The following is a 27,473-nucleotide window of genomic DNA, read 5'->3' on the forward strand; positions in this document are numbered from 1 at the left end:
TTAAATCTTTGTGAAGGTAGACATGGTAATGCATTCTTGGTGTCTGGAGCTGGAGAGGCTAGGTGTGAATCTCTTCAAGGTGGGAGTTCTAAACTGCTATATAGCTGCCTGTGGGTCTGCACCAACTACAGCACTGATATGATCAACCCCAGGGAGTAGAGGGCCACAAGGCTACCCAAGGAGGGGAAAACTGACTCATATTAGAAAAAAAGAGCAGAATACAACTTCTATGCAGAAAAGTATTATAACCAGGTCTATAAGTAATTGCTGAATTTCCAATTCAAGAGAGAGATAAAGGGGCAACTAGGTGGCATAGTGAATAGAGCACCGGCCCGGAGTCAGGAAGACCTGAGTTCAAATCCAGCCTCAGACACTTGACACAATTACTAGCTTTGTGACTTAGTGCAAGTCACTTAACCCCAACTGCCCTCCAAAAAGGAAAAAAAAAAACAAATCAAGAGATAAAATGAGATCCAGTTGAAACAAAAAAATCTTTGTTGAAAGGGATGGCTCTCTGAGTAGGAGAGTGTGAAGGATATATTGAGAAATGAAAGAAATATAAAAACAAATCATATAGATAATATTAAAAGACAAAATCAGCAAGTTCTAATGTATTTTATATCAAAATAATAGCTTGACCATAACACTACATTAACTTAATCAGTGGTAAATAACATTCAGGATTCAAAAGATTTTGTTTCTGAGTTCACACCTCAAAAATTATGAATACAAACAGTAATAGAAAGATTGCCATAGGTAAACACATTTTCAAGTCATCTTTGATAAATGGTTAAAAGAGACTGAACATGTAGCAAGAGTAATGTACAACAAATGGACAAATCAAGGGTAATGGCAATGTTTAAAAAGGTTTTCAAAAAACCTCAAGAAAAAAACCAACAAAACTTCAAGGAATGTCTTCTGTCAGTCAGTAAATAAGAATTTTATAATTTGCCTATGTGCAAAGCACTGTGCTAAGTAATGGAAGCATATTAAGTGGACACGCATAAAGGATTTATAGGAGGATATGGACAAGAGTCACATAAAATGAGGGGAGGATGGGTTGCAATCCACAGGGTGAGAGAGAGAGTACATGGATGAGATCACAGATCCACTGACATTTTGAAGTGTTTTAAACTGTTGCCTAAGGAACAGTAACTTAACTAAACAGTACTTAAGAAAAGTTATTTAAGGAACACAAGTGATTTAAGTAAAGTGAACTCTTTTCAAACAAACAAATATACATATATCTGTGTATGTACCTATCCCCTCAGAAGTGCTATGGGCAGCAATAGTCATCAACATTTTTATATTACTCTCCCCATTTTAAACCAATAAAGAAATTAAATAAGAGAGAAATTAAGTTTCAGAGTATAGTACAGAAACCAGGTCTTCTAGAATCTATGATTGAATCTATATTATTTTTACTTTTTTGCTATACTTATCTGCCCCTACATCTGGATGAGATGTGAGACACTGCCCCACCCCTACCAACAAATTCTGAATTTATGAAAATAAAAATTTAAAACACAAAAGCTTAGCAAAAATTTTTCATCTAATTTTTTTCCTGCCCCCCCTTCCCTCTATCATTTTAAATGTTTAATCCAGACGAGAAAAGTCATAAAATGAAAAGAATTGCATTGAGGATTTCTTTATTGTGTTTTCCATTAGACAAAAAGAAATAAAGCTTTTCTGATAAGAAAAAGAGAGGCCATAAAAAGGACATTTTTTTGCAATTGAACCAGTAGCAAATAAAATTTAGTGTTCAAAAGATTTGTGAATTTTGCATTTGAATTTAAATTTCACATACATACAAGATTAATGAATTATAGTAGAAAAAGAAATAAACATTAGAAAGCACCTTTTCCATAGAAAGTCATTTATGAAAAGTTTTTTAAAATTTTGCTTAAGGAAAACACACAGTAAGGTTATTTAAGAAAGGTCTTTAAAGGAAGACATAAGTGCTTCAAGAGGAATGGGCACTGGGCTTGAAAACGGTAGTGTTAAAAATCTGCCAAGACTGAAATGCTAAAAATATTCCTCTACCACCTCATTCATTTAATATCATGTTTAAGGAAACACTTGCCAAGACAAGTGTACTGAAGGCAAAAATCAATTACCTGTATTTTTAAATAAAAATATAAATCCTAGACCTATAAAATTTTCTGGTTTGCATACCATATATAAAGATCAATACTTGACCTTCATTGATCAATTTCTAATTATTAAAAAAATACAGTATCAAATCTATACTACCTCCCCAGAAACTTGGGGAAATATAATATCTTTAAGTTGTGAATGTGCATATATCTGTATGCGTCTTTGTTTAAAGATATGACACACAAACACCACCTTATTCTGCAAATTAACTTTCAGCATACTGTAAACATCTTTTCCCTAAACCTGGACATCTCAAAAAATAGTCTTTGGTATTACTAGTTATTATTGTGCTTTAAAACAGAACCTTAAGGGATTTCTGTAGCAGTGATGCCACTTGCACATTTAAAGATATAAATAAGGAAAAATGCACTTGGAATAAGTTACAATTAGCTGCTTTTGCATAATTTTCCAAAACTACAGTGTATGCCTAGTCACAGTTTTATAAGAAAGTTTATCTCCTTTTTAAATTCCCTAATTCTAAGTAACACTTAATCCTGATGGACAAAATCCCACTGCTGGAATACATCTGATGGATTGCATGGCACCAAGCTTGGATGCTCTCCATTTCCCGTAAGACACATGTTTAGTAATGCATTGTATAGTAGTTGATCCTGGAATGAAGATAAGAAAAGAGACCCTCAGTTTCATACTGATCAAATATCAAACAAATTTCCAATTCCTGTTATGGCAAAACAGTGAACCTCATATCACTTCTGGGTATGTTGCCTTATTTGCTCTTTGTGAAGACAAAAACTTTTACAAACAGTTTTTGTAGCACCTCAGCTATTTTACAGCTATATCACTTTGATCACTACAATATCCTAAAACTTACATGAAGGTAGTAGATTAAGGGACTAAAAAAACAAATCCTAGCAACTCTAGAACCAAAGAACCAAGGAAATGTACCTGAAAGGAAAAATATTACCAATTAAATAATGGATCCTTAAGGCTTGACTTAAAGAAAAAAGTCCTCTTTTGGATTTATTTTACATGTAGATGTAGACTTTAAAGTTAGATTCTAAAGTCAGTAACAGCTTTAAAAAGGCATATTCAGCTATAAGGAGAAATGAGGTTTATTGAGTTCATGAGTGTAGTAGGAATGGCACCTGTTTTATGTAAAGTGGGCTTGTATCTCTTTTTTAGAGGCAGGAAGGGTCATTCTAAGGATCATTAGTGGTTTTCTTGTAGTTTGAGGTCTAATAGATCCAATGTAGGGCCTAGAAGGTCCAAGGAATTGGAGTTAGAGCATTTAGAATAATTTGTCCTTGAGTATGCCTTTCTGAGCGATGTGGCTGGCTGCCATGGTGAATGAGGTGAAGAACAGCATTTCATAAGTAACCTTTCTAACTTTAAGAAGTGAATCCTTCTAATCATTCTAAGTAAATTTGCTTTTGTTTCATTTTATGATCCACAAGTGTCTCACTGCATTCTAAGCTAGAATCTTAATAATTTAAAAGGCCTGAGTTGAACCTCATCCAGAAAAATGAGAAAGTGTTAAGTAATTCAAATCATGAAGGTAAGAATGAAAAATTTCTTCTCTCTTATCTGAGAGAAAGAAACAAAAAGGATACATAAAGTATCACAAGTATCAAAACGTTGCTTTGAGGTGGAATAAGGTTAAAGGGATTAATAATAGAAAGCATTTACCAGAATACACCACGAAATTGTGAAGTTTCATGAATAATAATTTATGTATATATCATAGGACGTACAGTGAAATAGATGGGTAGAAAAATTTTGTAAGCTTATCAAGAGTCACAACAAATTACATCTAAAATGTAGAGTTGTACACCAGCATAGTTGACATGGCAGAAAATTTCTGAAGGTTATTATAAATGAAGTGATACTTCATATATTCCCTTGTTAAGTGTGCAAATGTTTGCAGCCTAAGAAAGATAATTCCACAAAGGTATAAACTAACAAGGTATAAACTAACAAATACCTTTCCAATCTCCCATTTTTGTTCATCAATGGTAAGTGTTTTCTGACCTTTGTAGCTACATGTCTTCAACTGAACTGGGCCTTGAATAGCATGAAGACATAACTCTTGCTGGATGCTATGCCTAATTTCATGCTGCACAGAGTATTCAAAATACTATGGAGAAAAGAAGAATTCTATTAGATATCAAGCAGTCACACAAGAATGAGGATTCAATGGTAGAATAAAGTACTTCAAATAAAAATACACTGACCTAAGCTTATCTTATCAGCTTATCTTACGACTAAGTCAGATGCTAGGTGGGCCCCAGGTTCTTGCTTATCCAGTTCCCTCAGTAACTAGCTAAATCAATTCAATTTCCTTATCTGTGAAACAAGGGACTGTAGTATGTGAGCTCTGACATTCCTTCCATTCTAAGATTCTATGAGCCTATTACTCCTTTTATTCTTCAATTACATAAATACTCCAATAACATATATAATCAAGAACATATACAATTTATAAGAATATTTACACAATAGCTTAAACAATTGTATAACAAAAGTGAATATGATCTACATCAATCTATGATCAACTTGGGTCCCTAGTAAAGGACTTAATATCTAGTTAATATCTTTCAACATTAAGATATGGGAAGAATATCAAGAAAGGTGGAAGATGGGGATCAGAACCTTGAAAACACAAGGACCCTTAGTGCAACACTAATACCCACAAAACTACCAGATAGGTTGCAAGAAGCATACACATTGTATGTTAAAAACATGATATCTGCACTTTTTGTGGTAGCAAAGAACTTGCAAAAGTTGATACCCACCATTTAGGAAATGGTTAAAAATATTAAGATACAGGAATTGAATAGAATATTGCTGTGTTGTAACAATGATGAATCCAGAAAAACATGGAAAGTGAAGAAAACAGTCAAGGAAGTAAAATACACATTGACTACAAAAATGTAAATAGAATCACAAAATTAAAAAAAAATTGTATATTGCAAAATCACAAGGAACAAGCTTGGTCTCCCAAGAACACATAAACACATTCCTGCTATTCTTTCACAGAAGTTGGGGAGTTAGGGGTGCATAGTACCCTACAGCTGTGGAAAATTTCACATGATGAGGTTTCTGATGAACTAATCATTTTGCAGGTATTTTTCTTTTCTTTCTTTTTATCATTCTTACTTTAAAAAGTCTTTATACCTTAATATATTATTTATTATATAATATAAAGGATGCACTTCTGGGAGGGGGAGAGGTAGAGAGGGAAATATAGGTGTTGTAGAAACAAAACATATCAATAAAATCTATTTTTTAAAATGTTGCTTTTTCAAGTAGTTCTGGTCTTTTTAATTTCTCCTCAGTTTCCACTTATCTGGTGAAGAACTGTTACATATAAAATGTATTAACAGATGAGGAAAGAGGCTTCTTTACACTGAGGCAAAATCAGAAACAAAATCTTGAGCTAGAGAGGCTTAGTGATCACTGAGTCCAACCCCTTATTTCAAAGATAAGGAAAGTAAAAGATTAGGTGACTTGTCCAGAGTCACAAAGTTAGTAAGCATCTGAGTTAGGATTTAATCCCTTCCTGACTCTCAGCCTCACACACTTATCTACTATATCATGCTGCTTCTGAAAGGCTTAAAATACTTGGGTTATGCTACTTTTGGGGGGGGGGGGCATATATGGTGAGGGATAACATGACATAGGTGGATGAAGAATCAACCTTGAAGCCCGAAAGACTTGATCCTGACTCTTACACTTAATTAGCTCTATCAACATGGACAAACTATTTAAATGACCTAAGCAACTCCCTAAAGGAATTTTTCTTAAACAAAGGTCTGTGAAGTTTTTTTAATACTGAAAACTATATTTCACTATAATTGACTTCAAATCCTGTGTTTTATTTTATGCATTTAAAAACACTACTCTGAAGAGCAGTCCATAGGTTTCAACAGACTACCAGAGGGTCAGTGATATAAAAAAAGTTAAAAAAGCCTGCTCTAACACCATAACTTACATATTACTTGCTGAGCTGCACTAGTAAAGGGGAGTTTTACCCTAAATTTTATCGTAAATTCACTACAGAAATAGTGAATACAGAAATAGGTCTGGCCATTATGATCACTTAAAAGAAAAAAAGATAATGAGACATCTTTCACGCCTTAAGAAAACAAATCAAGGGGGATGGGAGGGTAGAGCCAAGATGGAGGCATAGAAGCAGGAAATTCCATTAGCTCCCCCAACAACCACCTCAAATACCTATTAAATATGACTCTATACAAATTTTAGAACTACAGAACCCACAAAGTGACAAAGAGAAACAAATCTCCTGTTGAAGGCATCCTGGCAGGCCTACAGAAAGGGTCCATTGCATCAGACTGGGAGCCAAGTACAGTCCCTTGTGAGGTGGGTTTTGACCTCAGGGTGGCCCTGACCAGCAATTGCCAGAGCAGACTTCAAGAGAGTGAATCACCAGCAGCTGTGGTGGTTTCCAGACTCCTCAACCCATAAAAACCAGAGAGCAAGTAAAAGGTCAGTGTGTAACTCTGTTGGAAAGGAAGGGTGTGATCTGGCCTCTGTCCCTGGGGCAAGAGGTGGTGGAGGCACAATGGCTGCAGGGCTGCCTCCAGAGCTCTTGGCCTACAGATCATAGGGAGACCAAGCAACCATTCAGAGGGTAATCCCTCTTGCTTTAACCTGCTTGGATCTGGATCATGGTCTTGGGTGGAGGTCCAGGGGTGGGTGGTCAATGGGCCAGAGCATGTGGGGGCTTCGGAGAAGGCACACTTCTAATAACTCCAGCAACTGCAAAAACCCTAGTGATTTGGGACAAAGCTCTCCTCTCTGGAAGTAGAGTTCTACAGTGGCAAAGAGCTCAAAAGTCAAGTAATTGATTGGAAACATGAACAAACAGAGGAAGCAAAAAGCAAGTAGAGTAATCAAACCTTAGATTCCTTTTTTGGGGACAAAAAGGATCAAAGCCTAGAAAGGGAAGAAAACAATGAAGACATAACTCCTGCATCAAAAGCTTCTAAGAAAAATATGAACTGTTTACAGGCCATGGAGGAGCTTAAGAAGGATTTTGAAAATCAAGTAAGAGAAGTAGAAGAAAAATGAAAATGATGCAAGAAAATCATGAAAAGAGAGTCAACAACCTGACTGAAGAAAATAACACCTTAAAAAATAGACTAACTCAAATGGCAGAAGAGGCCCAAAAAGCCAATGAGGAGAAGAATGCCTTAAAAAACTGAATTTGCTAGATGGAAAAGGAATTTCAAAAGCTCACTGAAGAGAATAATTCCTTCAGAATTAGATTGGAGCAAATGGAAGCTAATGACTTTATGATAAATCAAGATACTATAAAGCAGATCCAAACAAATGAAAAAATAGAAGGCAATGTGAAATACCTCATTGGAAAAACCACTGACCTGGAAAATAGATCCAGGAGAGATAATTTAAAAATTATTGGACTACCTGAAAGCCATGATCAAAGTAAGAACTTAGAAATCATCCTCCAGGAAGTTCTCAAAGAAAACTGCCCTGATGTTTTAGAATCAGAGGGCAAAATCGAGGTTAAAAGAATCCACAGATCACCTCCTGAAAAAGATCCCAAAAAGAAAACTCCTAGGAATATTATAGCCAGGTTCTGGAATTCCCAGATTAAGGAGAGAATATTACAAGCATCCAGGAAGAAACAACTTGAATACTGTGGAAACACAATCAGGATAACCCAGGATCTGGCAGCTTCTATATGGAGGGATTGAAAGGCTTGGAATATGATATTCTGGAGGTCAAAGGAGCTAGGATTAAAACAAAGAATCACCTACCCAGCAAAACTGAGTATAATTTTTCAGGGGAAAATATGGTCATTCAATGAAATAGAGGACTTTCAAGCATTCTTGATGAAAAGACCAGAACTGAATAGAAAATTTGACCTTCAAATACAAGAAGCAAGAGAAGCATGAGAAGGTAAACAGGGAAAAGAAATCATAAGGAACTTATCAAAGTTGAACTATTTGCATTCCTACATGGAAAAAAAAACCTGTAACTCATGAGACTTTTCTCAGTATGGGGATAGTTGAAGGGAATATATATGTATATATATATATATATATATATATATATATATATATACACACATGTATACATACATATATGTTTGTATGAGGGTACATGTGCATATAAATACATATGTGACTGTGTGCGTATATATGTGTGTACATATATACATAGACAGAGGGCACAGGATCAGTTGAATAAGAAGGGATGATATCTAAAAAATAAAATTAAGAGGTGAAAGAGGAATATAATGAAAGGAGATAGGGAGAGACAGAATAGGATAAATTATCTCACATAAAAGAGGCAAGAGAAAACTGTCACAATGGAGGGGAAGAACAGGAAGCCAAAAGGGAATGTGTCAACCTTACTCTCGTTGAATTTGGCTTAACGAGGGAATAACATACACACTAAATTGGGTGTCTTACCCTACATGAAAGTAGGGGGGAAGAGGATAAGAATGGGGATGATAGAACAGAGGGCAGATTGGGGGGGGGAGGAAAGGTAGTTAGAAGCATTTTTGAAAAGGGACAGGGTCAAAGTAGAAAACAGAATTAGTGGGGGGTGGGATAGGATGGAGGGTAATATAGTCAGTCTTTCACAATATATCTACTATGGAAATGTTTTGCATTAACTACACATGTACAACCCACATTGAATTGCTTATCTTCCCAGTAGGAGTAGGTGATGAGAAAAAAAGGGAAAGAATCTGGAAATCAAAATTTTAAAATCAAATGTTTAAAAAAATTATTATTACTATTTTTAGATGCAACTGGAAAATAAGATATACAGGCACTGGGATATAGAAATCCATCTTGTCCTACTAGAAAGTCAGAGGGTGAATGGGGGAAGATATAAGAGAGAGCAGATTGGGGGAAGAAGTATTCAGTAGGATCGCTATTTTGGGGTGGTGGGTAGGGGAAAGATGGAGAAAATTTGTAACTCAAAATGTTGTGGAAATGAATGTTGAAAACTAGAAATAAACCAAAAAAAGAAAAAAATAACTAATAACTCATCCTTGCACTTAAAGATTGACAATGGGCTTTCTTTACAACTACCCTGGGATTTATAGTGAAAATATTACCTTCATTTTACAAGTGGGGAAACTGAGACTCAGAGGTTGTGCTTACACATTTAATAACTGTAGGAGGTGCAATTCAAAGCTGGTTCTCTTGAATCTAAGCCCAGAACTCTACCCTGCATAAAATCCATTATGGTTTCTCCAGCTTTCCACCCAACTCATCCTCCTGTATTATCATGGAGCCATTGAAGAACCATCAATTTTAATCTCAGTAGAAAATTACTAACAAACTCGTCACACTTATAAAGTGCTTTGGGATCCTGGGAAATGAAAGGAGTTATGCATTCTTAAGACTGCCTTTATTGTTCCTGTTATAATTATGTCTTTAATTTATTTTTAATATATAATTATTTTTAAAGCTTTACAGAACAGACAAAAAAATGTAACCTTAAAAAGAACCAGAAACCAGAAGTCATCTGTGAAATGAGGATGATGATAATAATGATGGCCCCTATCTTACAGGGTTGTTGTGAGAATCAAATAAGAGTTTATATGCTTATATAGTATATGTGCATATATATATATATGTTATTTTAGACCTTTAAAGCCTATGTATTTGTGAACTATTAAAAAAAAGAATACAAATCAAACGCCTCCTTTGGGAATTCAGAAGAAGGCAAAATTTCTTCTGGGTGAGAAAAGAAAGGATTAGGGAAGGTGTCTGTCTTAAAGAACTTTGCATTGAATTATTTTAGGAGAGAAAGTAGGATGAGGCAAAGGGCATTCCAGGTACAAGGAAGGAAGTACATGAGTCAAAAGCACAGAGGGAGGAAAGCAGAGATCATGTTCTGGCAAAAAGCAAATAATCCAACTGGGGTGACTAACAAATTAAAAATAAGGGAATTATGGAGAAAATTTCTGTTATTTTATTTAAAAAAAAAAGAATGATTTTTAGAGAGATTCTGAATCACATGACCAATAAGATAGAGAACTAAACATTTTCTTTTTTTTTTTTAGGGCAATTGGGGTTAAGTGACTTGCCCAAGGTCACAGGCTAGTTTTTGTGTTAAGTGTCTGAGGCTGGATTTGAACTCAGGTCCTTCTGAACTCCAGAGATGGTGCTCTATTCACTGCACCACCTAGCTGCCCTGAGAACTAGACATTTTCTCTGAACCTAATGATCTTTCAAAGTACTCAAAAACAGAAACCATGCATCAAGCACAAAGCAACTTCAGATATCTCCACAGTCTAGGGCATCAGGACCCCCCCCCAAAAGGTAAAAAACAAACAAAAAAACCAACAACCTAAAAATACATTAATTAATGCCTAACATACAACTTTTCTGAATGAAACCCTCCCATGGCAGCAAGGCTGCCCTAGCCAACCAGGTTCATGGGATTATAACAGAACATAATCTTATACCACAGGCTTTCTACCCCCTCCTTCTTTTCAATGCCATGGAGCTCTAAGCTCCAAACTACAGATATTTGCTGAGGCCTCAAGACCACCATGGCAGTGTTCTGTGCTGCAAAAGATCTCTACAGGAGAATGGAAGAACAGAGAGAAAGGGGCAAAACATATGTCTGGGCTTGAAATAGAGCTCAACCCCACTATCCAACAACCCCTGACCCCAGAGAGACAAATTCCAAATGACTGAAATTGTCTCAAGCTGCAATATTATCAGTATGGCCATGCTCTGAATTGTTAGGCTAGAGAACTAAGGAATAGAAAAATATGGACAGGACATCATGTTGAGAGCTGTGTGGCACTCTACTAATCCTGAGAAAAGGGCCCAGAATCAAGCTGGCTCAGTTCTTGCCCTCAAAAAAAAAAAAAATCAATCCAACACAGAGACCTAGGCTGGTAAACCACGAATTGCCCAGTGCAAGAAAGAGGAGACTGAAACTTTTGAGATCGAGTCACCAAGGAAATCACTACTGGAAGTGAAGGAATCAAGGAAAAATAAGGGGAAAAACCCTAAAATTCCCAAAGATCTCACAAGTAAGAAAATTCAAAGGCCTTGTGCATGGGTGGAAAAGCCAAAGGGGAAAACTTTAATAGCAGAAGGAAATATGACCTCCAGATCTAGTAAACAAGTTCAGACATCAATGAACAAATGCCATAAAACAAAGGGAAAAGATTTAACATTTGATGAAATAGAGGACCCTGTGGATTCTGAGAACATGGATTTAAAAGAGAAATGAGACTTGTAAGAGCAGAATTTATAGTATGCACAGCAAAAATAATGGGCAGAATAAAAAAACTTGAAATTGTGAATTTAGTCTCACCAGAGACAAAAGAAAACAACCTATTAGGAAGCAAGCACACCGAAGGAAAGGACAATAAGCAAAAATTGGTAACATTAAAAGGAAGCATAATCTCTATTCAAGCAAAACATACTGACATTGAAGATAGGATGTATACAGACAACCTAAGAAATACAGGTCTCCCAAAAAAAACACAGGTCAAAAAACCTGAACACCGTAATGCAAGAAGCAATATGGGAAAACTGTCCAGAACTTCTGAAAATAGAAGTCAAAATGCCAGTTGAAAGAAGCTATAGATGTCCCCCAGAAAAAAACACAAGGGTACAAACTCAAGACACAGTAGTTCAACTTAACAATTCCATTATGGAACAACAAATTCTACAAGTAATCAAGAAAAAAGATTTTCAAATACAAAGGAAAGGAAATTCAATAAAAAAAACTGTTCTACACACACCTACTGGAATGAATGGAACAATGTATTCTGAAGCGTAAAGGAGCTCACGATACACCACAAGGTGACTAACCCTGAAAATCAGAGCTTAAACACCAATGAAAAAAAAATGGACATTACATAACAAAGAGACCATCAAAACATTCTAAGAAGGGTAATTTTTAGCTGAGCTGCTCATTATCAGTTCACACAAAAACCTAGTTTTAAAATATGTTAACTATTTACAGCTTCTAAAATGAGAGTGCTGGGCCTAAAGTCAGGGAGACTTATCTTCCTGAGTTCAAATCTGGCCTCAAACATTTACTAACTCTGTGACACTGGCAAAGTCACTTAGCTCTTTTTGCCTCAGTTTCCTCATCTGTAAAATGAGTTGGAGAAGAAAATGACAAACTACTCCATATCTCTGCTAAAAAAAACCAAAAAACTCAAATGAAATGACTGAATAGCAGCAACAACATGAGGTGGGAAATGTAAGGTGAGAAGATAATGTTAAGACAAATAATTAGTTCTCGATTTTCCATTCTTGGGCCCAACCTGTCACTGACTCTAATCCTTTTCCTTAGTCTCTTCAAAACTGACCCCCACTTACAATGGATTCACTGGTATTGGTATTAAGAGATGGGACCTAAGGTCCACTATAATTAAGGAAAGTTGATGGAGAGGAAAACTGGGTGGTGCTGAGGGGAAAAGAAAGAACTTTTATCCTCTTAAGTCTCACATTTTCAAGGCTTCATGCTTTTAATACCAGACATCACACACATTTTCCTTGCATGCTCAAAGAGATAATACAATCTTGCCAACAGCTGCTTTGTAAAGGTCAAGGAGAGAAAATCTAGTGGTTGCATTTTTACATGGTTTTTCTGTCTTAATTTTCCTCAATAAATAGAAATTGACCAAATTGCTGTATCTGACATTTTAGTTCTAATTGGTAGCAGGGTAGGAAAGGAGGAGTTAGTAACAATGTTGGTACTAATTAGAGAGCAGCAAGAATAATGAATTTGAGAGCTGGGTTTTTCACTAATTGATAGGCTATAGATGACTCAGAGTGGAAATGTGAATGGGATATTTCCTGCTGGAATAAGCTTTCACATAATAATAATGTTTTTCACAGGAATAATTTATAATTGTCCTACTTAGGGATTAACTATAAATATTATATGATAGCATGGGGTCATCTATTTCAATACATGGCCTTTGTGTATAATTTTCTACTAGTTTCATGCCAACAAGAATAACTTTAATAAGCCATTAGTAGTAAGGTATTTAACAAAGTGAATTATAATTTTAATAAAAATGGTATGAATTAAACTCAGTTATTTTCTTATTAGGTACCTATTTCTGTTGGACGGTGTTTTATATAGGTACAAGCTGCTGCTGTGGTCAAAGAACAAATGTGTAAAATAGTATACTCCTTGTACCTTACATACAAATGATCTAATTTTATTTAAATTCATATATTCACAAAGTAGATAGTGCTTAAAGCAAAATGTGATCCTGAGCATGAAATATTAGGCTATAGGAAAAAGCAGCAATACATAATTTACATTAATCTCTATGGGCTAATATGGAGACTACATCATTTAATGTGACACTTAAGAGTGGCTAGGTGGTGCCGTGAATAGAGCACAGGCCCTGGAGTCAGGAGGACCTGAGTTCAAATGTGGCCTCAAACACTTAACATTTACTAGCTGTTTGACCTTGGGCAAGTCACTTAACCCCGATTGCCCTGCCTTTCCCCCCTCCAAAAAGCAAAAAAAAAAAAAATCAGTTCAGTTAATGTGACACTTTACCTGGTTTCCCCCAAGACCATGACATGTATACATAATTAGTGGTTTGCCTCCTTGGTTGTTTTCTCCAACATCCAAGCATGAATGGCGGCCTTTATTTTGTATCTGAAGGAAATTTTTTTTCAAGTTAGTTATATTTAAAATTTAAGAAGTTTGAGAAGATAAAAATCAATGTGAATGAATAAAATATGGGAAAATTAGTTTAGAAAAATCTCTTAAGTAACCTATCATAAGTAACTCAATATTCTTGGGCACATTATCAACAAATAGTCAACAAATACTGGTTTTACTTGAATAATAGAATTAGTAAAAAAAAAAAAAAAAAAGGTGTCTTGGTACTATAAGTAACCAATCAGGAAAAATGAAGATACTTACATATCCAGATATTACAGGGTTAAGATCTGGCACATATATTTCTGGATAAACATTGTTTAAATACCAAGTAAAATTTTTACATTGGAGACGGTGTTTTATTTCAAGTCTTTTTGAAATATCTCCGAAGGTTTTCTGAAGAAAGATATGAGAAACAATCAGAAGCTACAGGATATCTCATATAAACCCAGAACTAATTTTAATATTTCAATCTTTTTTGGCGGGGGGAGGAAGGGTGTGTGTTCAAATTCAGGTCTCTCAAAAACTCTGTTTTTCAGCTTAATTAAACTCTCAAAAACTCTGAGTTTCAGCTTACTTGCACCAATTGGTGTTTAGATGATGATCTGTTTTCATAGAAGGTATCATCCATGCTGTTGCAGTGATTAGAAGTCATGAGAGTACTTGCTCTACTATTTCTGATGTTGTTGTTTGGCCTTCATTTTTTTTTTATTTGCTTTTCAGAGCGGAGAGGGTAGGGCAATTGGGGTTAAATGACTTGCCCAAGGTCACACGGCTAGTAAGTGTTAAGTGTCTAAGGCTGGATTTGAACTCAGGTCTTCCTGACTCCAAGGCCAGTGCTCTAGTCACTGTGCCACGTAGCCGCCCCCTCTCCTTCATTCTTGAAGAGGACCATGACATAAGGAAGGCTCCTCTGGAACCAGCTGGAGATGCTGTGGGAGACCTTGGCCTTTGTAAGCTAAGGTCTCTCTGAGGTCTCAGTTGCCTGAGGAAACACCTTTTCAGTGATTAAGGCTAGATAAGAAATGATAAAATAACAACAACAACCAGGGAGGGGAAGACCCTCAGTTTCTGGCCAAAACAAGAAATAGTTGCACTATTTCTGATATATGCCTCATAAGTAATAGAACTTCTCCCAAACAAAGGCATTCACTAAACCTTTTATGTTATGAGATGGAAGGGATCTTTCTAGATCAACTTGTCCAATCCTCTTCATTTAAAAGTCTGTGGAAGTGAAATGCTGGATAAGTGACAATGTTGGAACTTGAACCCAGGTCTTTTGAGTCTAAATCAATTAAACTAGGAGTCATGATTTATCAGGTTTATCTATGAAATCATTTTTGAGTAAAATCAATGAAACACGTCATTAGATATAAATGAAAACAGCATTTATAGATTTGTGACCCCCTACCATTTACGATGAAGAGTGCCAAAACAATAGGGTCGGAGGGTAATCTCATTTATAGAGTTCTGTTTACTTTATTTCAAATGATGATAGAGAAAAAAAAAAAGATTAAAGCTCATTACTCAAAGTATTTGTGTACAGTTATGACCTCCCTCCCCACCAAAAAAAAAAAATCAAATAAAAAGCAAGAAACAATAACATTTAATTCATCAAAAGAGTTATGTGTTTACTACATACACAGCACTGGTAGAGATATAAAAATGTATGCTTCATGGAGCTTAGCGACTGGTTGACGGATATCAGCAAAGTATCTCTGCTAGTGCCTAGAACAGTGCTGTATACATAGTAAACGCATAACTCTGATGAATTAAATTGAAACTACAGTGTCAAATTCAACATAGGAAAGCCTTGGCCACAAAATTGGAGGGACTTCTGAAGTGAAAATCTGTTGTTCTTAAATTTCTCACCAGGAAGTGGCTACTTAGTTATATACAATTCACCACATATATCTTTCAGTATGTGTGCACTCTTTGCAGTTTGAGTAACAGGGTGAGTGTGACTCTGACCTAAGAGAAAAGACAGTAACATAGTGTAATAATGCTACAAATGTGCTATGTGTTTGCCATGTTACACTAACACTGAAACACTGATCCTAGTCATTTTGTATAAAGAAAAAAAGACTAAAAATGTAACCATCTATTAAGATGAAAAGTTTCTCTTAAAATCATCTTTCTACAATTGAAACAATGCATTTGACTTTTTTTTAAGTCTTTATTCTAGGGTTTCTGATTAAGAAGATTTCATAAGGAATCTGATATGCAAAACTTTGATTTTTTATTTATAACTTACCTGTTTAAAAATTTTTGCTGCTTCTGTGTTTCTTCGATAAAATATGTCTTTAAATTCATCCATCCAGACTTCTGCAAGACGAACTTGGTTACGAGCAATCACCTGAGTGCCTTTTGGAAACGTATGAGGGCTTTTGCTGCGAAAAACATGTCCAACAACAGAGCAAGGCATAATCTCCAACTGCCCACCACATTGCCATACCTGATAATTAATGATATTTTTGTATAAATTCACAGTATTTGGAAGATTTTAAACATAAAATAAAAATTCAAATTGGTTTTCAACTTTGTCTTTAAGCATCTTGCCAAGAAGACAGATGGGAGAAAAAAGACATCCCAACTTCACAGATATGGTTATTCTCCTGAAATTTAGTATCATTTTCTTAAATTCACTTGTATAATTTTTTTTTATGCAATAATTCATCCTCTAGTGGCAACTAATTAATTATACATTTGTTTTGGAAGGCCATCCATTCTGAGCTCAATTATCTCCCCAGTTCCATACCTCAAAACTTCTCTACATATTCATCACTTGTCCTCTCTTCCTTTGTTCCAGTTCCAGAGGATGAAGTTTTCCTTCTCTTTGCCAAGGCTAAGGGTTTTCTTGTGTCCTTAATTCCACTCCTTTACAACTCCACAGAGAACATAACCCCCTCAATCATTCCCTCTCTGTTATCTTCAATTTCTTCCTACCTACTTGCTCCTTCCTCAATTGCCTATAAACATACTTAGGTCTCCTCCATATTAAACAAACTCCCTCTCTCCCCATCCTCTCAATATTATTGTCTTCTGTCTGTCCTCCTTTACACCGTACTTAATACATCCACTTCACTGCAAACTTACTTCTCAACCCCTTGAAACCTGGCTTCTAATCCCACCCTACTGAAACTACTTTCTAAAAGATTACCAATGATTCCAAATGCTAAATCCTATTTCCTATTTTGGCTTTATCTCCTTGACTTTTCTGATGGCCACTTTCTTTTTCTGGATTCTCTCTTCTACCTTATATTACATAACCTGGCCAGTTCCTCTATCCATGCAAAAGATCTTCAGCAATTTTTGATACATCATGCTTAATGTTTTCTAGTTTGTAAGCATAACTGTCTCCTAAGACTCTGTCCTGGGACCTTTTTACCTCTTTCTCTACATTCTCTTATTTGATGATCTCATTCAATCCCTGGGATTCACAGATGACGATTAAATCTTTGCATCCAGGCTTAATCTCTCCCCTAAACTCCAGCATATTGGACAATCATTGCCTAGAAATTTTAGGAGAACCTCAAAACTCAAATGATCTAAAGCTGAACATATCATGTTCCCATTAATAAAAGAAGGACCAGAATTTAAGAATACCTTACAGGACCAAGCAGCATCAACTGGCAGTACATTTTTTAATCCACAAGGCAAAGAAAATAGAAATAGTAGGATGACATTTTAATTTTAAACCAAATTATAACAATTTTGTGTCAACTGATGTTCCTTTTCCTTCTTAAATCTCTCTTCTCCAAATTCCCACCTTCTCTGGTGGGTAACATCATCCTCCCAGTCACCTCTCACTTTCTCCTCTCCCTCAATTCCATGTCTAGATGCTGCTCAAGTCTTTCCTTCTTCCTATATACTCCTATTGCTACCACCCTGATCCCTTTTATCACTTGTTGTCTACTATAATATGGTCTCAATCTCTCCTTCCAATTACTACTTCATATGATTGCTAAAATGAGTCTTCCTAAAACACAGACTTGAAAGTGTTACTTGGCCGGATCAGAAACTTTCAGTCATTTCCTATTGTCCAGAAGAGCATTTAAGACCCTTTATAATCTAGCTCCTACCTACATACACAGCCTTATTTCACATTCTCCCTTTCACGAAATCCATATTTCTGTTAAACTAACCTACTAGCTATTTCCTGAACTCAACATTCTATCATCTGTCTCAGTGGTTTCCCTCTGACTAAAACTTGTTCTTTCTTTTCACCTTTCAAGATCATCCAACAAAGATCAGTTCAGTTGCAATCTTCTCCATGAAGTTTTCTCTAATGTGTTACAAGTTAGTGTACTTTCCCATTTTCAATTTTTTCAGAGTTCTCTTTTGCCCCCTTTGCTGTCTACCTTGTATTATATTTTGCCCATGTATATTGAGTGTCCCCAGTAGAATATAAGCAACTTTTTTGAGGGCAAAATTTATTTAATTTTTGTTCTTGTTTTCCCAGAACCTAGCTTAGTACATTATACAATTCATGTTTAACTCACAGAATTACAGTTCACCTGTTTACACTGAATGAACTAACATCAACATGAACATCTAACAGCCTACAAAGTCATATGCCAGTAACCAAACATGCAGTTATGTTGGATTAAAAATTCTGACTCTATTTTGGATGTTTTATATAAAACCTCAGAAAATTTAACTTCTACATTATTCTATTATGCATACATTTATGGATTTTCCTTTGTCAGCAGGTAGCATTTGTATAGTGTTGTAAAGTCTGGAAAGTGCATTATCTCTATTCTCTTACTTGAAACTCACAGCAACTCTTGGGGGGCAGATTCTAGAGGTATAATCCATATTTTGCAGTTGAAGAAACTGAACCTCAGAGAGATTAAGTGACTTCTCCATGGTCACACAGATAGGTAGTGATAAATGTACACTCTAAACATTATGCCACATGCATATCTAGCAGCAATTTGCAGATCTACGAACATTCAATAACAATACCAAGACAAAGGTACCTTTGGTATTATACATCCAGCCATTGACACAACTCTTCCTGGTCATTATGCATAAATGATATGGGTAAATGGAAGTATAGACCAGTAATCTAAGTATAAGAAGACCCAGGTTCTACTCTGCCCTAGCAAGGTGTCAGTTTTATATAATTATAAAAATCTCATAGCAATATTACTTTTATTACCATGAGGAAGAAGTCAGATATAATTTGTAAAAAACAAATACCTATCTTTTAAGTTGAAAATTCTTAATATATCATATTTCTGTTAACAAATGATTCAAGTGTGATTGTATCAATATTTATCTCTTTCAATGGTTTTTAAAATTAATGCTGTCTCCTTCAACCAAAGGCCCTAAATAAAAAGGATTCTGAAATCTGGCTAGTTATAAATATTTACACATGAACTTTAATCACAGAATGATATTGTAATATATGATTACTGGCATATAACTTTGTAGATTGTTAGATATTCACATTGATGTTAATTCATTCACTGTAAACATGTGAATTATAGCTCTGGTGATGTAAAAGGTGGCTCTAAAATTTCACAGTATGAGCAAAACATTGTTGTTTTTCAAGCCTTTAAACTATAACTTCTCAATCTGATGTTATACTTCTAAGGTAGCTGATGGGTATAATTTATAGAGTGCTGGGTCTGGAGTCTGAATCCTTAGATTCACATCCAGCCTCAGACACCTATTAGCTCTATGACTCTGGCAAGTCACTATTTTTACATTTTCTTCAACTGTAAAATGGGGATAATAAAAGTACCTACTTCACAGGGTTTTTGTGAGGATCAAAAGATAATATTTTTAATAAGTGCTTAGAACTTGCACATAGCAGGCATTATACAAATGCTTATTCCCTTTCCTTTCCTTCTGGTTATAAATATTTAATTAAATATTATAAAATCTGATTACAATCTTATAGGTTAAATCTAGATGAAATATTGACTCAATGTTACTCATATGAATGTCTTCAATCTTTAAAAATATATCAATAATAAGGAATTTAAAAAAAAGATTTGTTATTGCCACTACATTGTGGTGGCATTTATGTGACCTTTATGCTTTTTCCTTTATGAAGAGCATTTACATTTCCTATTTGATCCATATAAGAAACTTATGAGGTAGGTGGAGCAAATATCATTATCCCAACTTTACAGGAAACCAAGGCTTCCTAATCTGTAAAATATCTGCCAAAGGTCCTCTGGTTATGAAATGGTATTATGGAAATGTGAGCCCAGGTCTTCTATTGCTCTAAAGCATACCAGACTAAGGGGTAAAAACAAAGCATGACAAACATTGAAAATAAACCTCATAAGAAGAAATTGTTCAACAAAAAGCATTAAGTGCTTCCTATGTGCCAGGCATTGTGCTAAGCAGTGGATCAAACAAATATAAGTCATATGTGGGTAAGCATCCAAAGCTGTTGCTTTGCTTCTTACATTAGCATTCCACACTATATTCTACACAGAAAACTGCTCACTTTGTTCAAACAACTAAATCCAATGACCTTTAAAATCTTATTTAATCAATTTTCCATTCTGATCCTTTTGGCAATCAAATTATTTCCTGGAGCATAATGATTTGATTATATTTATCTTAGCTCTAAGTGCATTAATAGGTCTTATTGCTCAAATACAGGATCTTAACTCTATATTCTCTTGTATTTCTGCAGCATTAAATAAATATGTCAAATTATGTCTTTAAAGGAAAAGGTTTTCTTCCAAATTTTTTAGCCCTTATGATTTAAAGTGCATATAACACATACTTTATAGTTCATATCAATTGATTTTCACAAAGTAATCCAAATGCTTAATACAGTTAATCTCCAATAAACTTACTCTGAAAGACATTTCTATATTTTCTCCTCCCCAGATTTTCATTTCTTCATCATAAGTTCCAATATATTCAAAATATTCTTTTGATATAGAAAAAAGACCTCCTGCAAAAGTGGGTGTTCTGCAAAACAAAATGCATGGTGAAACTTAAAAACAAGACAAAAAACTAAAATACAGGTTTTTTTTTAAAGAGCAAATGGAACCAAATATAGGATAAAGAGAGCATTTTGTAAATGTCACTTTAAAATCAACTTTTGAAGAAAATAGTCAAAGATGTTATATGTACTAGGCCTTTCAATAGCCAAGTCAGTCTCAGGGGCATGAAACAAAGAAAAGGAAACATGATTTTCCTATTTCCCCAGTATTTGATGTTGACTTCAATTACTTGCAACTAGCATGAATTGAATAAGCAGTGCTATGCATTTGGGAGTCAGAATATCTGGGTTTGAGTCCCAAACATGTCATTTGCCAGAGGTGTGACCTTTAGCAATCCACTTCACCTTTTGGGGCCTAAGTTTCTTCATTTGTAAAATGACTACATAACCATTTAAGCAGGACTATATAACTCTACTTGCTCTAAATCTATCATTCTATGACTCTGTATGACAGGACTAACCCAAGTATGGCAAGTGCAAAAAAAAAATTGTAGAGTAAATCAATCATGTTAATGTACATTTATTAACATAAGATTTAGATAATCACCTGATTGGATAGGTTTCATCTTTTCTTCTTTGCTTTTCGTGATCAGGAAGAGATTCCCAGCCAAATGATAAACTCCAGTCAAAATTTCCACGGTTGTGGTTATGTCCATAAGGAGAAGGTTTGCTGAATTCAAAAGTATTAAGATCTATTGATGCAATATCTGGACTTACAACTGCTGTGTAGTTCTCAGCTATTCTTGCCAACAAGGGCTCTAACCAACCATAAAAGCACTCACCTGGTGGGAATAAAATTTTGATTACTTCACAAAAGATATGAGTTTTTTATTCAACAGAAAAAAAGTACACTGTAAAATTATTTACATGTTGGATATTACTTTATACTTAAAACTGGCTGCCAATTTTTTTTTTTTGTTTTGCCTAATAAGCTCTTTCAAAGACAAAAAGTCATAATGGAAATGTTCTGAGTTATTATTATTGACATTTCAAATACACTGAATTCATAAACCCAAGAGATAAAATGAGTATATAAAAACTTGGACAGGAGGAAGAGGTGCACTCAAACATTCATAGTAATGATTGACAATAGTAAAAGAGTAAAGATAGAAGAGATAATAGAGAATAAAGCTGGATCAGGGCAAAGAAAATTTGGCCCAAAGATTGTTGATGATGGTTATTATAAAAAAAAGAAACAAAAACTAGTAAGTAGTTTATATTTTCCATAGCACTGAAAGATCAAGGGTAGAAGATTAACAATACAAATCTAAAATCATGCAAAGGCATTTCACATAAAAGTTTCTTTGAAGGCTTTGTAAATCTTAAAAAATAATATAGGGGCGGCCAGGTAGCACAGTGAGTAAGAGCACCAGCCCCAGTGTGGTGATGACCTGGGGATCGAATCTGGGCTCAGATACTTAGCAGCACACCCAGAAATAACTGGCCACGTAACCTTGAGCAAATTACTTAACCCCAATTGCTTTAAATAATAATAATAATATAGATGTAGGATTTATTATCTTCTGAATAATGTTCATCTAAAAATGAAAGCTCATTAGGAGAAAGGTTAAGACTGGATAGCAGCAGGTTCACACACTACAGGGAACAGAGCTCCATGTGACAGAGTGGTAGCTCACATCATTAGCTAGTCAAGGGTGCAAGTTGTTTTGGTTGTCACCTTCATTGTGGAGGAGCTGGTCCTGAAGAAGAGTCAACAAGACCAGTCAGCATCCCTGAAAGGCCAAAAGTTAAGCAATTTTTGGAAAAAGAATATGAAGAGAAAGTAGATTTTCTTTAAAATTTGTACTGTCAAAAGACTTAATTCCAGATACTTACAGTGGGAATCTAAAAAGGTGAGCGTTTCAGCAGTTGCTACTGATGCTCCCAGCAATCGGGCATTGATCAGACCTTGTCTTTCTTTTTGTCGGACAACTTTTACTATTTGAAATTGCTTAATATATTCATCTAGTTTATCATGCAAATATTCTGTAAGAAAAACATTCTAGTTTAATCTTTAAAATTTGTTTTCATATTCAACATCTAGAAGTAAAATATACAAAATTTTGAAAATATAAACAATACACCAAATAAAAACAAAAACCAATGCAAAACAATCAAACAAAAACAGTGTGAGGCATTGCTTTATTAAACAGCTATATATGGTCCTTCAAATCAAGAAAAATCAGTGTTTTAATCTTCAATTTAACTCTTCATAGCTGAATAAAAATCAACTTTCTCAAATGTTCTAAGCTATAACATGCACCACACACACTTGCAACACACAAAACACTTATCATTCATATTGATTAATGACTTTAAAGGCTTTTGAAAAAAAATGAGAGGTGCTAGGCTGCCAAGTAGCACCATAGGTAAGTATTTAGATGTCAAGGGATTTTACTAAGTATCAAATGAAACACATTTGGATTTAAAGAAGCAAATTCTAATAAATCTTTTTTAAAATTTGGGTAAAAACAGGAGTCTTAGAAAAAAAAGGATGAAAATTGAATCTGGAATAACCATGTGACTTTCCCAACCAGATGAAGGAATCAGATTCATCAGGGAATATGGTCTCCCAGAAAGTAACTACTTAAATGTGTTGTCAGAAGACTTATTAATACTGAACTACCTACTATTAAGTCTTAGAGTACTGCAAAATTGAAAGTTTCCAAGGTATGACTAGCATGAAAACATATGTTAATCAAGACTAAGGAAATATGTAGCAATGTGCCTACTACAGAAACATGTAATTCCAAACTAAGTGAAATGTCTATTGGATAAAAACTGGGACAATAAGTAATGGGAAAAAACCAACAAGTCAATCAAATATTTATAAACATTTGCCTATCTGCTCAAATATTGCTCAAATATTGCTCAAACTCTTGGTCACTTATAAATGCTACATATGACCTTCTTCCTATACGGTTCTCAGTTTTCACAACTGCTTCCATGAAATATGGGAATATTGATAAGGCAAGTACATATTCAAATACATATAAGTGTATTAAATTTGTTTTTTATCCCATCGCTCATTAGAAAGGACAACAAAGTTGCCTGTTTAAAACATGAAGGAGGCAGGATCCTAGGATCACCTGAGGAGTAAAGTCAGCCTGTGTAAATACATTAGACTTAAATACATTAGACCTAGTCCCCAGAAATATAAATGGAAATGATCATTGTCAAGAAAACACAATCATGGATGTGTTCTGCTTTAACAAATTAAGAATTTTAAAATAGAAGTATTACAGGTGTTTAAAGGTGCATAATTCTTTTATTTCTTCATTTATTTTGGGAGAGGTTGGGATTCCCTATCTCACTCAGGCTGGAAGTACAATAGCCACTCACAGGCCTGATCCCACTATTCAATGGCACCAGAAACTTTGACTTGCTATATTTCTGACCTTGGCTGGTTTCCCCCTCCTTAGGCAGTCCCATTCCTTCACTTCCCTGCCCACTTCACCTCCCCCAGGGGTTTGCAATGTGATGTTGAACTTGCTGCAGATACCCAGCAGCTTAGCCTTACTACTGTAATAGTAATGGAATGTAAAGATCCCCCTGTTTTGGCTTGGTTTTCAGGCTGAGTGTTGAAACTCAGAGCTCATGAATCCCACTTGTGGATGGACTTGTTGATGTGAAGAGAGAGGACCGAACTGGGAGGAACTGGTGCCGTGGATTTAGAGAGGCCCAAGCAGACAAAAAATACAGAGAAACAGATCAGCAGACAGGGCTTCCAGCTGTCTGACCATTATATCCATACCTAGCCAATTACCAGAGAGGGAAGCGCCAACATCTGGGTTTTCAAAGGGCAGGGGTGGGGGGACCTCAAGGGTTGCTGCCCAAAGTCTCATCTGGTCAAATCACACAACTCTTATCAAAGTGACCCCCAAAGCAAAACCTCACCTCAGGGTATATATAGCCTTCTCTAGGGTCAGAGAATGTCATAGCCCTCTTGACCCACTGCCCAATCACAAAGTAACAAGGTGTGGGCATTCCTGAAAAACAACCTTCCCACCACAGGCTTCCCGTGACCATATTCAGCCTATTAGGGGACAGAGTATACTTTCAAATCAGGGAAGGTTCTCAGAGTCACTTAAGCCTATCAAAGGGTCAAGGGGCAGGGAAGATCTTCAGATTCCCATTCCCATAACTGATCTAACAGTATCAGTCTCCTTAGCATCAGTAATTACAGGCATCTGCTAATACTTTTTGGCTATTTTTTTTAAAGGGCAATACAGAAGGTTTCCTTTCACAAAAGCACCCCCCCCCTTCAATGTTTAAAAAGAAAGTCCAAATTAGAAAATTTAGATTTCAATGCAACACTTCAGTTCATGCTTGTATCTCACTTCCCCACTAGATTATGTAATCAAGCAAAGAACAGAGACAGTACTTCTTCCCCATACCCAGCAGTTACTTTACTGAACATGTCTTCAGTGGATAATTTAGGACTGTAAGATTGTTGGAGTTGGAAAGGCTTTCAGAGATCATGTAATTCGGTAAATATTTTTAAAAATTTGAAGAAGCTATGAAAGGCAGGAACCTAAAGGTCTCCTGCAGGTGCCCAAAGTTGCAAAGGTGGACTGACTGCATAAAGTTCCACTGGCCTGTAATTTAGACAAAAGGTTAAGCTACCCTTCAAAACTATTTACTCCCACAGGGACCATTTAGAAACTTGGAGAGAAGGTAATAATCCCCAATTTGATTTTTCAAAATAATTCCTTCTATTTAAATAGTCCTGAAGTTATGAGGAAAGGTATACTTTACAATTTTTCTTCAGCCTTCAGAAACACTCAAATGTTTACTCCCACTGATATCAAATTTCCTTTAGCACAGGTCATCCAAAGGAGGATGGCACATCTCTGAGAAGGTAGATTGATAGGTGGATAACTATTCCTAAATAGGTTTTAGCCAACCCTATACAATCTTATAAAGTATAATCTAATTGTATTTTTTTTTCCCTTACCGTCCTCACTGGCATCATCTACCAAAATGATTTCTTTCAGCAGTATGGCTGGTGAAGAATAGAGTACACTGTGGACTGTTCTAAGCAGAGTAGACCATGCTTCATTGTGAAAAATTATTATGACACTTGTGGTAGGCAAGGGAGGACAGCGTTTAAATTTTTGCTCAATACATCTGGAAGTTAAAAAAAATAGTCTAAGTTAGAGATTTCACATTTTACCTCAGATCTAGCTTTACTTATATCAACATTAGATTTTTTCCTTTCATAAGCCTCTCTGAGGACTGCTGTTATACATGTTATTTTATATTTGCTATAATGTAAACAGATTAATAAAAAATTCCCCCAGAAAGGACTTCGTGTAAGAAGACACCAAATCTATGGAAAGGCAACTATTAACAGTGTACTAGGTAGGTACAAAATAATAGAGCACCATCCTGTAGCTTCAGTTAGCGTAAAAATTACACATCTAATATAAATATTTCTTATAATAGAAACAATATATAGATAGAATCTGAATAGTATTAATTATTTTCCTGAAAATAACCTAATTTTCTCCTTCCATTTAACCCGAAAATGTATAATATGTTGTTAAATACTCTAGTCAATTAAATTCTCAGAATACAATATTCATGCAAAAAATTAGCTGTTAAAATTTTATTTTGCAAAAGCTAAGTTGATGCTAATAAAATTGCTTACCTTATGCTCTAGTAAAAGAGAAAAAAGTTGATTTTCTCAAAATGTTATCATATGAAAAATAAAAATCCAAAACAAAATACTCAACAAATCAGAACATCACAGTGTACTTCAGGGTTTGAAGGAAGCTCAGAAAGAAATCATCTAACTACTGATCTAGAACAGGGATCCCCTCTACAGTATATCTGATAAATATTCCACAATAAATTCTATCCATGATTCCCAAATCTGCATATCCAGAATTCAGTTCCCTCCTAAGTTCCTTCTCCATCTCCAAATACCTATGGACATCTCCACTTATATGTTTCATAGGAATATCAAATTCAACACATCCAAAACATAACTCTCATTTCTCTTTTTCCCTACCCCATTCTCTTTCTAACTTCTCCATTTATTTGGTGGCATCATCATTCTTCTAACCACTAGGACATCTAGGAGTCATTCTCAACTTTTCACTAACCATCACTTTCTATATTCAATCAAATGCCAAATTTGTCAAGTACCCCATCATCAGTATCTCTCACATCTGTCTCCTTCTGGATCACCCCATCAAAACACACACATACACATACACACACACATGCACACACACACACACATACATACATACCCACACCTCCTTTTTCCCAGGAAGAGTCTAATTGCTCTCCATGAACCCAGTCACTCCCATAATACATACATATTGTTCAAGTCTGACCATAATACTCCCTGCTTAGAAAGCATCAATGGTACATTTGATAGAGAAGGGGCTGGGTGTTTATTTGTATGAGGTGCGTGGATCTTTGACCCAGCAATACCACTACTAGGACTGTATCTTAGAGATTAAAAAAAAGGACCTATATGTACAAAAATATTTATAGCAATTCTTTTTGTGGTGGCAAAGAACTGAAAATTGAGAGGGATGCCCATTAATTTGCTAAACAAGCTGTGGTATATAATTATGATGGAATACTATTAATTAATGAGAAATAATGAACAGGATGATTTCAGAAAAACCTAGAAAGACTTATATGAATTGATACAAAATGAAATGAGCAGAACCATAACATTGTACACAGT

General features: G+C 35.3%; 1 protein-coding gene across 6 annotated transcripts in view; it reads right to left on the bottom strand.

Moving 5' to 3' along the window:
- GALNT3 (polypeptide N-acetylgalactosaminyltransferase 3) overlaps positions 1–27,473 on the bottom strand; it is an 87,716-nt gene that overhangs the window by 18,434 nt on the left and 41,809 nt on the right. For 5 of the 6 annotated variants that reach the window (XM_069080488.1, XM_069080484.1, XM_069080487.1 and 2 more), the window contains 9 exons: positions 25,722–25,894; positions 22,601–22,750; positions 21,312–21,546; positions 20,613–20,730; positions 16,040–16,240; positions 14,050–14,181; positions 13,678–13,779; positions 4,100–4,252; positions 1,633–2,768 (listed from right to left, as the gene is read on the bottom strand). In XM_069080488.1, the coding sequence (XP_068936589.1) occupies positions 2,646–2,768; positions 4,100–4,252; positions 13,678–13,779; positions 14,050–14,181; positions 16,040–16,240; positions 20,613–20,730; positions 21,312–21,546; positions 22,601–22,750; positions 25,722–25,894 (1,387 nt within the window). In that variant the 3' untranslated portion in view covers positions 1,633–2,645. Of the gene's footprint in view, positions 1–1,632; positions 2,769–4,099; positions 4,253–13,677; positions 13,780–14,049; positions 14,182–16,039; positions 16,241–20,612; positions 20,731–21,311; positions 21,547–22,600; positions 22,751–25,721; positions 25,895–27,473 lie in introns of those variants that run through there. The other variant, XM_069080489.1, reaches the window with a different exon arrangement.

Source organism: Petaurus breviceps, unplaced genomic scaffold, assembly GCF_028583685.1.
Source record: "Petaurus breviceps papuanus isolate PSGF00001 unplaced genomic scaffold, PetGlider_PUasm1.0 91133, whole genome shotgun sequence".
Classification (NCBI taxonomy): Eukaryota; Metazoa; Chordata; class Mammalia; order Diprotodontia; family Petauridae; genus Petaurus; species Petaurus breviceps.